This window comes from Myotis lucifugus, unplaced genomic scaffold, assembly GCF_000147115.1.
Source record: "Myotis lucifugus unplaced genomic scaffold, Myoluc2.0 scaffold_31, whole genome shotgun sequence".
Taxonomy (NCBI): domain Eukaryota; kingdom Metazoa; phylum Chordata; class Mammalia; order Chiroptera; family Vespertilionidae; genus Myotis; species Myotis lucifugus.
Window position 1 is genome coordinate 7,239,056 of NW_005871079.1, and position 14,932 is coordinate 7,253,987.

Sequence of the window (14,932 nt, forward strand, 5' to 3'; positions counted from 1 at the left end):
AGAGTGCTTGGGCACTACTGGATTCTGGGTGTCACGATTTCTAAAGATCCTTTCTAGTTCTGAGTGAGTGGCTTTTTGTACCTGTGGCTAGTGATTACTATTAGCAGGAAGGGATTTGGTCCAAGTTCAGGCCTATCTAAATTTCACCCTAGATTATTAGATTAACCCTCTAACTGTGCTCCCTCCAGTCTGGTTCACTTCCCTGCCATCCACCTTCTTACTGTTACCAGGTATATCTTACTAAAATGCAGAACTGATAGCACTCAGCTGCTTAAAACATTTTTAGTAAAAAATGTTTTACTGGGATCAGGCCCAACTTCTTTGCACATTTGAAGCCCTTCTCTGTTTGGCCTCCTCTTGCCTTTTGGATTCCACTTCCCACTAGTACGTGGTTCTATAGAGTATGTGTATGCCGTACTCTAATGATTTCATGCACGTGCCTTTGTTCTTTCTGTGAATATCTCTTCCACTTTAAAGAGTTTGGAATTGTGTCTTGCCATTCCCAAGAAGGCCCTCAAAATCCAACCTGCCTGTCTCTCCCAACTTTTCCTGTACCCTATATCCTCCTCTAGACACACATTCTTCTCTTTCTTGACAGACAAGCTCCTTTCTCCTTCAGGGACCTTAGCCAAACTGTTCCTTCTCCCAGAAATTCTTTTCTCCTTGCTCTTCATCTACAAGACTCCTGCAAATCCTTTAGGTCTCAATTGTTGGGTCGGCTCCCCTAGGGAATCTCCCCCAAGCCTGAGATTCAATTAGATATTTCCCTGGTAAGTGATTGCGTACCATCCTGTAATTTTCTTCATGAAAATGATCCTCTAATTGTAATTACAAAACCTCTTGAGTATTATTAATTCACTGAATGTCTTGTTATTACTTTTATCTCAATTCCTACTATAGTGCCAGGTACATAGTAGGTGCTAAATAAATACTTAATGGATGGAAATGCTTTTGTCATTTCTTTTTATAACCTTCCTTAGTGTTTTATATCCTGCATTCCTGTATGTCTGGGAGCTCTTTGAGGAGTGGGGCCATTATCTGTTTCTCACTATTGGATCTCCATGTGTAAGGAACATTATTGTTCATTATAAGAACCCTACTTCATTTTACATCGTTGTCCTTACTTTCCCTTTACTATCCCTGTCGATAAATGGGGGTATTAAAAAAAAAATACCACAAGATCTCACTCATTTATTGACAATAAAGAACATTACAAACTGTTGGACAAAAATAGAGGGAAAGAAGGATTGAACAGACTGTCAAACTACAGCAGGAAATTAGGGGAGGGTTGGAGGAGTAAGAGATCAACCAAAGGACTTGTAGCACACATATAAGCACAACCAACAGATGCAAGACACTGGGGGCGAAGGGACAAGGGCAAGTGCCGGGGGGTAGGGGAGGCTGGGTGAGGTCAGTAGGGGGGAAAAAAAAGAGACATATCTACTACTATTTGTAATACTTTAAACAATAAAATAAAAAATGTGTATATAAAAAAATTCTAAGTTGCTGTAGAGTAGTATTTTTTTAAATTTTTTTTATCAAAAGTACCATATCTATTGCCATGCTTGAAAAGTTTTTGCACGGCAGGTATTGTCATATAATCTCCTGAGAGTATTGAACACCCATTGTACACACTGTAGTTCGTGGTTTGTTAAGGTCTGTTTCTTAGGCTTTGTTGGACTTAGGAGCTTATGTTATCTATATTTTCAATACTTTTTCTGAACAAATGCAAAAAAATAATTTTATGATGAAAGTAAGTAGGCAGTTGATTTAATGTATAGAATTTCATTTAGTGACCATGTTTCCCAAAGATGCTTGTATTCCTTAAATCACAGTATTTTATTGAGATATAATTTACACATCATAATATTTACACATTTTAAATGCACAATTAAATGATTTTTAGTAAATTTAGAGTTGTATAACCATAACCACAATGTAGGGTTTTTTTTTTAAATAAGGATTCTTTAAAAATTATAAATCAGAGTATTTTAAAGAATAATTAGGTCTCTCTCTCCAAATCCTGGTTAGAGGGACTCCCATCTTACCTTTGGCTTATTAATACATTCTTACTGGTATTTTATTTGTTGGTCCTGGTATAAAGTTCAAACTAGGAGCTTAGCTGAGTGAGCAGCTTGAGCAATAAGAGGCCATAAGGATTATTGCTTAATGCAGATTTACTGGGTCTAGAGTGGCTTCACCACTTGTAGTGAGGTGGCAGAGGGGATAGGCAGGAAGTGGGAGAGGAAATGAGATGTGGGGTGGAGTGGGAGGAGAGGAACAGATGGGGAAGGGAAGGAAAAGGGGAAGAGATGGCAGAAATAATGGGAAAGCCATTCTGTTTCTAAGAAGATGTGAAAAACTTTTGCTGTATTTTCTGATTCAGAGAGATTATTTGTTAAAATTTGAACATAGAAAAAAATGCTTCCTTTGGGTCAGTTTATGAGAGTACTGTGGGCTGCTTCTGTGTTTTTTCTTCTCATTTGCCCCTTCTCTCGTTTTAATTTGCACACCTTGTGCACACTTCTTTAGTCTGTGGTTTAATGGTAGTGTGTTGCTGAGTGAGCCATGTGGGGGTGTTTCTGGTGCTTTCAGAGCACACAGGGGAGGAGGCATTTTTTGCCTTAAGGAGCTTCTGTTCAAAGGCTCTTTGCTTAAACAGCAGATGATTCGCAGAAATAGGGAAGTAAAATTCTGAACTATAAGTAAAGTTCAGATGTGGCATAATATGGCCATTGCCGTGAGAGACAAGGAAGGAGCTGAATCATGACTTCCATTGTCATTTTAGCTTTTTAATAAGTTTCTATAGGAACATCAGATGTCAGTGTTAGGGCTCACAGCTTTGCCTATCTTGGCAGTTGGAATACAGTTTAAGAAGCAAGAGTTGAACAATATTTATGGTAGAAAGGCCCTAACTAGATGTATTTTCTGCATCTTTATCTTTTGGAACTGTTCTTTGAATGCTTAATACAAAGTATTTTAGTAATATGCTATTTTAGTAATATACAGAAATGGCAGAGAGTAAGATACGCTTAAAAGCTTATTGAATGAATGGATGCATGAGTAGAATGAATGATATGTGTGTTGGATATGTGTACATGTGGTTCCTGGGCTTTCGGGTTTTTAGAAGTTTTGAGCAGCCATTGTTGAATTTCAACAATTCCATTGTTGAAAATAAAAGGTGGAAAAGATCATAAAAATTTCTGTCCATATACAGTGGGGCCTTGACTTACAAGTTTAATTCGTTCCGTGACGGAGCTCGTAACTCAAATTACTCCTATGTCAAATCAACAGTGAACAAGTGAGACACGTGATGCTGGGCTGATGTTGTGGCGTTCACTGTGACGTTCGCTGTGCCAACGAGCGGCGGGGTATCTGAAGCTGGCTCGTAACCCGAATTTTAGCTCGCAACTCAAAGCAAAAATCGGCCCGAGAGACGGTTCATATCTCGAAAAACTCATTAGTGGGGACACTCGTAAGTCAAGGCCCCACTGTACTTACTTTGGGTATTAACCCTTTGAGTGCCAACCAATATCCTAGGAACTATGCTAAAATTGCCAAGGCATTTTTGCTGATTTTACAGCAGTTTAGGAAAAAAATTATGAATCGCAAGTAAATGAAGTTACATATTCAAAAACTTAAGGAAACCTTTACTACATTTGTTTACATCTTTGACATATATTGTTTGCTGATTGTATTATAAAATACTAGTAGAAAAAAAATTTGAACAAAACATATAATGTTAAAATAGAGGGACACCCTTCTCCAATATCTTCCACAAAATCATCATCTTCACAGCAAGAATTGACATATTTAGCAATATCATCATCACTAATAAAAGCAGACTTAGAACTGGATGCCTTTTTGAAGCTTTAGGGCTACAAAATCTGAGTAAACTTCATAAAATCGTAGTACCTGTAAAAAATTAGGCAGATAAATGCCAGTGGTCAATTTTAGAACTATAAACATTCGGCATCATAAGTAATCTGCACTTAGGTGCCATCTGTCAATAAAGAGTGAACTACTAGCATCTAATAGTGACACTGCAGGAGGAGCGCGATCGCGCTCCCCGGCACTCTAGGGGTTATATGAATCCTAGAATCGTCCTACATGTTGTCTTTTTCTCTGCTTTCCAAGTACTGCCATTTTCATTACTCAGAATACCAAATAATCTAAATGTGAGCTCTGTACTTGGGCACATAGTAAGTAGGTACTCAGTAAGCATACATAGTCAGGTTGGCTTTAAGGGAAAATTACTATTATAACTGGTCATTTTATTGATTGTGCCTCTCCTAGTGTTTTCATAAATTTTTAGTTTTTTTTTCTAAATATATTTTCATTGATGTCAGAGAGGAAGGGAGAGGGAGGGAGAGAGAGATAGAAACAGCAATGATGAAAGAGAATCATTGATTGGCTGCCTCCTACATGCCCTGACCAAGAATCAAACCATGACCCCCTGGTTCATAGGTCTATGCTTCACCACTACCCATACCAGCTGGGCAATTTTTAGGGTTTTTACTTTTCTTCAGAGAAAGAGAAAAATGAAGTATTTCACCTTGGCAGATATATTATTAAAGAGTAAGAGAGTGAACAGGGATATCTATAAAGACATTGGGATTGCTTCTTAAGCCCTTGTTTTAAAAGTCTTACCATTAAAAATAATCAAAGGTATATTTAATGTTTAGAGTTTATTAAAAGCTTCAAATGCAATGATCTGTTATTTGACATGTTTTTTTCCCATTAGTTTTAGGCACAAAATACATATTACTGTTAGGAAATCAAGGGTGAAAACACCACATATAGATAACTGATTTAAAGCAGTTTCCTCTCTCACATCACCTCCTCCACTACTTCTATACAGCTGGGAGGTGGAAATGGTGGTCACCCTAGTTAACCTCAGTAATTACTTATTTGAGTGTTTTGGAATGTGTAGTACCAGGTAGCTCAAGGGGAATTTCATGTTTCATGATGGCCTAGCTCTTTGTATGTACTACCTAGTATGATAACTGAGCTTCATATTCACTTCAAAGCAGTGGAGAACATTAGCTACTTTTCTCCATTGGGATCAACCAAAACAAGACTGTTCCCAGAACAGTCCCTTTGGCTCTTCATTCACTAAACTGAGTTAAAAGGAGTGCAGAAGAGACCTATTTTAGACTGATCCTAGAATGTTAAGTGTATTTAGGTGGGAAAGATATTTATATTTGGGGCATTTGTGTATGTCCAGATGTGAGTGCCTCCATGTGAAGAGTTCTGTGCTATTTAATTTTTCTAATATTACACAATTTACTAATATCAGTAAGATATTAGTAAATCAAGATCATTTTTTGTAGAACTGAATCATGGATAGAGAAATGACCGTATACTGTCCATCTTAGCCACCCCCCCCCAAAAAAAAAATGACTTAAACTTGTAGGTTTTAGTTTTTCCATTGCATTTAAAAGAAATACCTGGAATTTTTAAACTTGACTAGTAGCAAGAGTTGTACATTTTAAATCCCTTTCAAATATGTAGCCCCTCATTACATTAAGATATGAACTCTTTTCACATTTATAGAGGAAACATCAACGTTCAATTCTGCATATCCTTCTAGTGTTTAACAAAATTAGGAAAATTTTAAAAAATAAGTGTTTCTAGGAAATATTTTGAATATTTTTTTATGTAGGTAGATAGAGAAGAGGGAGTACAAAGAAAGCAGATGAAATGGGTTGTTGTATTTTGTTTGTTAGTACTGGTGGGAAGAGGTTGAGTCAAAGTGTACCACTGAGATGAAAGTAACATTTAAACTGCTTTTACCAGTTGTAAGGGAGCATCTTTCATGGGGGCACAGTTGGATGCCCAGTTGCTTCTCAGCAGTCTAGACCCAAATGTACTATAGACGTTTAGTCATCTACTATCCAGGTGTTTCTTTGAAATGTGGAGAACCGTAAATCCTGTTTTGCATGTAATTGAAGTTAGAGGACATGCTAGGGAAAGCTATTCTTGATCTACTAGAAAACAAATAATTGTATTCTGTTTCTGATCTTCATTTATAGCACCAGCAACAAGTGGTGCAGGCTGTGGAACGGGCCAAGCAGGTGACCATGGCAGAACTGAACGCCATCATTGGGGTACGTGGCCTTTCCATTTTAGCTCTGATTTTGGTGTTTGTCATCAGTTCTCTCATTCTCTTTTAAATTTCATTCCATCAAAGGGGCAAAAGGCAGTAGAGGATCACAAAATGAAATTAAGCACTTTACCTTTAATCTCATGTGAATTTTGGTGGCTACCTTAGAAACTTTGGATGGTACTCTCATCAAGTCAAGTTGACATATCCCTGAAAACTTTCCCCTAAAGAGAGACTGGTTAGTTTTCATAATATTTCTTTCCTTTGCAATCAGCTTCTGTTGCTAACCTATGCCAGAAAAAGATTCATATCGTCCTGATATTAAAATGACCTGATTTCTTTTATCTTTCCTCAAGTACAGAGTATCTTAATTTCATTTTTAATGAAATGAAATTTTTGCATCACCCTACTATATCCTGTGATGAGTGGCTCTTATGGACTAGCATCCATTTATAGTAGAAATGATAGATGAACAACACCTTTTAGAAAATCAGTGGCCCAGTTATAAAATCTTTCCTGGTGATAGTAGCATTAATAATGTTGCTGGAATTCATGGATTTGGGCAGTCACTCCAACTCCACTTGTATTTTTGTTCACCCCCAGATTAAAGTAACAAGTGATAAAATAAGGTGCGAAAACTTAGAAATCAAGTGAGAACTTGTAGCTGAAAGAGCACAGTATTCACATCTCTATTTATGTGGCCTGTACAAGCAGTTCCTTCGTTATTGTAATGAAGACACTACAACTGTACTTGCCTCTTTCTGCCCCTCCCAAATTTTTTCTTTTGTGTATAGATTATACACAAAAGTCTTCTCTCTTTTTTTCCCCCAGTGTATCAAACACACTTTGAAATGCTAATTATTCCATTTACTTTCATTAAAATTCAAATTGCTGAGTGAAGATGCGGATAAGGGTCGCTTGATAATCAATCTGAAGTGAAGATATTGCTTCAATTATGCCTCTGTCTTTTAACAAGGAAATCAGAACTCTGGGATGACTGCGATGGTGGTGGAGCAGATAGTCTGATTGTAGCTTGTTTTTTAATGAGCTGTTTTGAGCTTTATTTTCTCCCTCTGACCACAGGAAAATACTGATAGTAAATTAGAAGACGTAATGCATGGAATAAAGTGACCTTTATTTCTTTGGAAGTGCCCTTGGAAAGAAGAGGCTGAATCAGAACAAACCATGTAGACTGATTTGTCACACATTTTCTTCCCTGGGGGGGTTGGGGGAGAAATCAGAGAGGAAAAATTTCACAATTAGTTATTTCCTAAAATTTCAGAGCATTGTTTTTAAAGTTAGAATTATATGTAAAACTAGTGTCTCTCGGCCTGGCCTACATCCTCTGGAAGCCGTCTGTGGGGCGATTGGTGGGGCAGTCGGCGGGGAGATTGGGCCCTGCTTGCACCCACCTTGCTCTGGCAGCACAAATTCGTGCACCAGGCCTCTAGTATGCATATAAGATCTTTGGTTAATCTCTTCCCACCCTCCCCCTTTCCCTGTGCGCTGCTAGCACCACATTGCCGATGTACGCCATGTTCCGTGCCACCCCCTGGTGGTCAGTGCACATCATAGCAAGCGGTCGAACTCATAGTCTCCTGGTCAAACGACCGCCCGAGGGGACAATTAGCATATTAGGCTTTTATTATATAGGATTGTTATATAGGATAGATAACAGCTGTGCTTGCTTGAAATGTGTGCTGTCTTCACCTTGGGATGTATTATTAGGTCACTAGGGATAGAACCTACATTTGTCAGGCACTGCACTGTTTGCTGGTGAAGGAGTGAGAATGGGAGAAATGCGAGCTTGCTGGGTCATTTCTGGCTTAGTGTCCATTGTTTGTCGGAACTACTAAAATATAGGTATCTATCCTACCTTATGTCTGGTTGGCAGTCTTCTCTAGAAAAACAGAACACTTACTTTGTTTCTTTTTTGAGTCTTATTAGTTACTGTCTGTACAGTAGAGAGATTAATCTAAATAAAAAACATTGTTTTGTGTTGGATGTTGCTTAAAAATATGAGGGAAGATATAAAAATCAGAACAAGTTTCCTTCCCTTCACATAAAGTATATTTTATTACTCTTTTGTATCTATTTCATTTTACATGCTTGGTTTTGAATGGGATGGCAGGTTGCCTTTTCTCAGGGAAAGGGCGATTTATTAGACTGTAGCCGAATAACCGATATAGATTGTGTATATATGGATTTAATTATTAAAATAAAACTAAATTTAATTTTGTGACCTCAAAACTTATTTGAAGAACTAACTCAGTAGATCTGCATGCTGTCAAAAGCAGCATATGTATAGCTGGTGGATCTGGTGGCAATTCCAGATTATTTGTATCTGAGCAGAAAATGAAGTCTAAATCACATAGTCTGACTTCTGAAAAATAGGTTGCAGAAATAGAAAAACAAACCTCATAGTTTTAGGGAGAAGGAAAGAGCTTGAAAATGAACTCACATGATGCATTTCTGCTGCTGCTGTTCTGTCTCCTTGGTCTTTGTTTCATCCTGGATAGTGCCTTGTGTCCAGTAGTTTCTGAGTTGTAACATTGTGGAATTTTAAATGCACCTGCTGTTGCCCTTGGGCATAGCTGAGTTGTGAGGTGATGGTGATTTGACCTGCAAGCAAAAGTGATGGGGGTCAACTTTAGATTGTTACTTGAGTCTTAGACTGTAGTGTGCAATGATTTTATGCACCGAAGGGATGAAAATTTTTCTCCTGAAAGAAGCAAAGACCCATCTAAGCGCCTGCAGACCTTCATTTATTTATCGCTATATGTGTATCTTTTTTATATGTATGCACACCATCCAGACAAGTGCAAATGTTCCCAGATTTAATGAAATCTGATGAAGCACCTTTTTAACTCTGCAATATTATTCTACCTTCATTGGTAAATGAGCCAAACCAGTGATCCATGCCGTTTAAATGCAAAATGCTGAAGTGAGCCCGGAACCTGCAGAGGCTGCTTGTTCTCCTGACAATAAGCTAGTTGTGCTTAATGGAATGAAACACAGTTATAATGATTTCTTTCACAGGTCATGTTCAGTTTAAAACTGTTGATAGATTGAAATAAGTTAAATATCATTTGTCTTTTATTTATAAGAAAAAAACAGGAAAATTCCTGTGTTTTCTACAATTAATATTTTGTGTTTTGTTTTGAATTCGTTGTAGCTCTTGTTTCCTTGAAGCTTCCTGGAGTTCCCTCGAAATGGGCTAAGGGAGTGTTATGCATTTAGCTTGATCTTGTCATGTGTTCTACTAGCCACTGTGTTTTTAAATTAGAATCTCTGCGAGATCACACTGTTGGAACAACACACAAATTGTAGTTTTAAATCAGTAATATGATCTAATTAGAAATGATGTTTTCATTTCCTATATTATTAAATTGAGTCATCTGACTATCTTAAAATGCTTTTTAAATCCATTACACTATATAATCAGCACATGCTGTGTGAATGTGGTTATGCTTAATAAAGGAGGCTGACATAGGAACCTCATAAAATTTCACCAAAGAAACTACCATAAAGAAACAAAAGTTTTATTAGGGATAAACATTGGAAACGAAAATGTTTGGCTTGTAAAAATAGGAAATGAGGTTCCTGTGGATTCCCCCCACTTTTTAAACCCAACTCTTTGGAGAAAAAACATGATAGAAATAATGCATTTTTTAAAAAAGCACACCCCTTAAAAAATCCTTCAAGAACAGGTATGCTATGGTGTTGTAGGAAAATGCAGTTTAGCACAAGAAATGCTGAACCTCAATTTTTAGCAGTGACATTTTAATGATAGGAAGTCTGCAAAATTATTTGCCATCAATTGTGAAGGCAATAACAAGCCTTGGTGGTTTTTCACACTCTCTGTGTTAAGTGCTTTCAGAATGACAGCGTAAACTGTGTTAGAGAACTCCAAGGAAGTAAAACTGATTAAAATGTTCATGCTTGAATGGTGCTGATGGAATAGTTCATTTGGACTTTCTCTACCTCCTGCAGCTCAAGCTGAAATATTAAAATTCAGTGGATTTAAATCTCTCTCCTCTCAGCTCAGGAAAAAAACATTACATTTTAATAGGTTTTAAACCCATAATTCATTGGTTTGGAGCAGCACTATTAAATCTATTTAAATATTACTTGTATTACTAAGGAAATGATTTAAATGACTTTGCCTTTACTACCCTATGTGTTAGAGTTATTTTTTAAAAAAAAGAAAGACAACACCTTTGGGGTTTTTTTCTTCCTCTTAGCATTTTGTTTTATTGTCCTTGTCTTATGATTTGCCCTTAAATTATATATGTATACATTCCAGATTGGCATTTTGGCAGAAGGTTTTGCAGTATGACAGTTTTCAAATATATGCCACTCTTTTTCCATGGTAGATTTCAAAACTGCCATTTTAAGTTTCAGAGGCATTTAGATGTACCGTTGTGGTAATTTCCCTTGTAGTCTCTTTAAAAAATGATTAGCATTAAGGCAAAAAACACTAAAAGATATAAATATATGGGCATATATAAAAACGAGTGTGTTTTCCCCTCCCTTACAACACAGACTTCAGTAACACAAAATTTGAAATAAAATAAAAAATGTAACTGCTTTTAAACAAAAGCAAAAATGTAGTAAGTATCCAAGAGCCCTGTTTTCATCTCTTCTGTGTTTGATAATAAAGGGCTTTCCAGAGGTATTATTCGTTTTACAGTAGTTGTGCTATTATCTTTCTGGGACACAAATGTTGTTCTTCCTGGGCCCACTCATAACCCCTGTCTCTCTAGTCATTGCCTTTACCTATGGCCTGGCTGGACAGCTCTGCTCAGCTACAGTGCTTTTCCTGGGGCCTTTGTGGGACTCCACTCTTCATTTATGCATATGCAGCTCTGAAAGGTGGGAGAGTCACCACCCTGTGGGGTAAATCCTGGATCTACAGGCAAATAGGCAGTGGAATGTGCCCCTCCTGCCCCGTGGGTAGACAATTTTGAAGTGCTTTCTACATTCCTCCACAAAGGGTCCCAGTGGGGTGGAGCTTGAGTTGCCCATGGTAGTGATCAACTCTTGGTGTAGTGATCAAGAATACATCTTTGTTTTGTGTTTCCCTCCTCTGATTAATTTTCCCTAGGCCCCTACTCCTGCTCTGGGATCATCTCTCAATTACCTGCAGCCAAACCCTGTTCCTCCTCTGCTTCCCTCTAGGACAGTGGTTCTCAACCTTCCTAATGCCGCGACCCTTTAATACAGTTCCTCATGTTGTGGTGACCCCCAACCATAAAATTATTTTCGTTGCTACTTCATAACTGTAATTTTGCTACTGTTATGAATCGTAATGTAAATATCTGATATGCAGGATGTATTTTCATTGTTACAAATTGAACATAATTAAAGCATAGTGATTAATCACTAAAACAATATGTAATTATATATGTGTTTTCCGATGGTCTTAGGCGACCCCTGTGAAAGGGTCGTTCGACCCCCAAAGGGGTCGCGACCCACAGGTTGAGAACCGCTGCTCTAGGAACTGAGACACTGGGCACTGGACTCAGGCCTCAGGCTCTGTAAGGGGGTTTTCTGGTGTAGGTAGGTAGTTAAACTCATGTCACGGGCTAGAAGCATGATTTGTGAACAGCTCATCTTTTACATTATTTTTAAAATAAATACTTTTCAATAAACTTATTAGGTGAGCTTCCCTTTCTTGTTCTTCTCCCAACTGATTACTACTGCTATTTTCTAAATGTATATTATATAGGATAAACTTAAAACTGAGCTATAACCTAGATTTGCATTTTATCATAGATTGTTCTAGCTTTGTTACTGTCTTCACTGAACAATGTGCATGGAGCTTAAAGGCTTTATAAAATATTCTGGCCACTGGCTACTTCATGTACACAGCTTGCTGGGATGAGGGTTGGGGGCCAAAGGCAGTTTTTCTGCAATTGTAAGACTTTGCTCACCACTCTCACGGAGTATGATGAAGCTGTGATTGCACATAAGCCAAAGCAGTTTTATGTTGTAGGTCTGCACTTCACCCTTGTTTTTAACTGGTTCATGTACTGTTGATCAGTGATGTAGTCATAATCTAATCTTTGTGCTATAATTCAGTGAGGCTCTAAGAGGCAATAATTTCTCTTCTCATAACAAAGACTCATATTATTTAAATCATTTTTTAGCTCTGCCTCCATTTCAGAACTCCCAAAAAATCTAGGTAAAGGACAGGATTTCTAATTTGTCCTTATGTTCTGTACTCCATTAATTTCTATTGCAAAGTTTCTCTAGAAGAAATTTCTAGAACCTAGTCTCAGATTTTGTTGTTTTTTAATTGTTGCTACTACGAAGTGCTACTATTTTTTTGTTCCGGAAAGGAGCCCGTCTTTCCCTCCTTCCTCCTAATGTATTTCCACAGGTCAGGGTAGAGTTCAGTACACCGTGTTACAGGAGATGCTGAGTGTGTCTGGGTGGGTATATCGTACATTGCTTAAGGCTTGTGGACACTGGGCTTCCACTCTAGAAAGCAGTTTCCCAGGTCTGTGAATCTGCATTTCATTCACTCCAGGCCTGTGTAGGGGCCCAGGGATCCTGATGGAAATGTTACAGAGAAGCAGGTTACACTCATAGCAGTTTGCAAGCTTGTACATTGTTATCTTTTTTTTTTTTTTTATTGCTTAGGTTTTTATTCTTTCCATTTTGCTACATCTTTTCTAATTTTCTTACTGACTGCTTCCCAGTAGTGTTCCTACAAGCAACATCACCAACTTCCATTTAGTCAGACCTTTTCCCTTGTGGACCCAGCCTGCCTGTGTCCCTGAGAGTTGGGAGGGAGGGATGAGGTAGGCTCATTCCAAATAGGCCACTTAAAGGTTAATAGCTTAAGCTAAGTTTTAAGCAGGATTGGAAATCTCTGGGAAATCAGTTGGGGAATTCTTTTACCCAAAAAATGCATTTGTGATTTTGAGTGTTCTAAGCATCTTTGCAAAAAGGGTAGAATCTTTTAGGAGAATAATAAGAGTGATTAATCATTACTTCTGCTCATTCATTCAGCAAATATTTAAGTACCTTTACCAAGTCCTATTAAAGGGGCGCATTTTAGAATGATATTTTTCAATGTTTTCTGAAATGATCTTCAAATTACGTTTAAATCATCTTATTAAAGTTTTGGTAGTTGTAAGGTTCCAGGTTTTACATTTTACTATACCTAATCAACGTTTAATTAACACACTTTAATTTCAATAAAACTTTAGTTTCCAAGGATAGCAGAGTAAAGGGAAACAGACAATTATAAAAAACATAATAAAAATGAGGTTGTATACATTTACAAATTTGTATATTTCTTTATACTTGTGGATATGTGGGATTAGGAATCTAGCAGTACACATTCATTGCTTATATATTTTGTATTCTTTTTTAAAGTCAGATTTATCAATGTATAATTTGCATAAAGTAAAATTTACCCCTTCTAGCATACAGTTCTGTGAGACTTGACAACCGAATACAGTCATGTAACTAATCTACCACCACTATCAAGATCTAGAACAAGCATGTCAAACTCACGGCTGGTGGTCATGCAGCCTGCCAGCTGTGAGTTTGACATGCTTGACTAGAATATCTCTTCTGCTCTGCCCTACTCCTTCAAATTCCTTTGTTCTTTGTAGTCAGTTCTTTTCCCTATCCTAGACCTTGTCCAATCCAGAAGGGGCCTTTTAAAATATTTTGTTGATTTTTTTAGGGAGAGGAAGGACAAGAGAGAAACATCAGTGTGCGAGAGAAATGTTGATTGGTTGCCTCCTGCAGTGCCTGGGATGAAACCTGAAACCTGGGCATGTATCTTGACTAGGAATCAAACTTGCACCTTTCGGTGCACAGGACGACAGACACTCCAATCAACTGAGCCACACCAACTAGGGCCTAAAGTAGGCCTTTTTGAGGCTATCATATATATGGAATTATATACCATGTATATAGCCTTTTGAGTTTTCATCTTGCATTAAACACAGTGCATGATTTGGTTGTTTATATCAGTAGTGAGTTCCTTTGTATAGCTGAATAATATATTCCATTGTGCAGATATAACACTTTATCTAGCCATTCACTCCTTGAAGGACAGTTGGATTTATCTCCACTTTTTGGTGATTGTGAATAAAGCTCCAATAAATATTCATATACAGGTTTTTGTAAATGAATATGTTTTCCTTTCTTTTGGGTCATTACCTAGAAGTGGGATTGCTGAGTTATATGGTAAGTCTGTATTTAACTTTCTAAGTAACTGACATACTGTTTTTCAAAGTGACCACAGTGTTTGTAGTCTCACTAAGATGTGGGAGAGAGTTTTGCTCCACATCCTTATCAGCAGTTGGAATTGTAGGTTTTTAGCCATTTCTGATAGATCAATAGTGGAACCTGTGTTTTTTTGTTGTTGTTGTTGTTTATTTTTTCCCCACCCCGCCTAGCACATGCCCTCTCACCCCCACTACTGTCTGTATCCATTGGTTATGCTTATATGCATACATACAAGTCCTTTGGTTGATCTCTTACCCCCTCACCCCCCGCCTCCCCTCATAGTTTGGATAGTCCGTTCGATGCTTCTATGTCTCTGGATCTATTTTTGTCCTTCTGTTTATATTGTTCATTATACTCCACAAATGAGTGAGATCATGTGATATCTATCTTTCTCCGACCGGCTTATTTCACTTAGCATAATGCTCACCAGTTCCATCCATGCTGTTGCAAATGGTAAGAGTTCCTTCTTTTTTATAGCAGCATAGTATTCCATTGTTTAGATGTACCACAGTTTTTTAATCCACTGATCTGCCGATGGGCACTTAGGCTGTTTCCAAATCTTAGCTATGG

The 14,932-nt window shown here is 37.6% G+C and overlaps 1 protein-coding gene across 8 annotated transcripts in view; it reads left to right on the top strand.

Moving 5' to 3' along the window:
• TLE4 (transducin like enhancer of split 4) overlaps positions 1-14,932 on the top strand; it is a 147,569-nt gene that overhangs the window by 44,074 nt on the left and 88,563 nt on the right. For 6 of the 8 annotated variants that reach the window (XM_014454135.2, XM_023752406.1, XM_023752407.1 and 3 more), the window contains one exon: positions 6,036-6,110. The exons of the other annotated variants lie outside the window; for them this stretch is intronic. In XM_014454135.2, the coding sequence (XP_014309621.1) occupies positions 6,036-6,110 (75 nt within the window). The remainder of the gene's footprint in view (positions 1-6,035; positions 6,111-14,932) is intronic. 8 annotated transcript variants of the gene reach the window in all.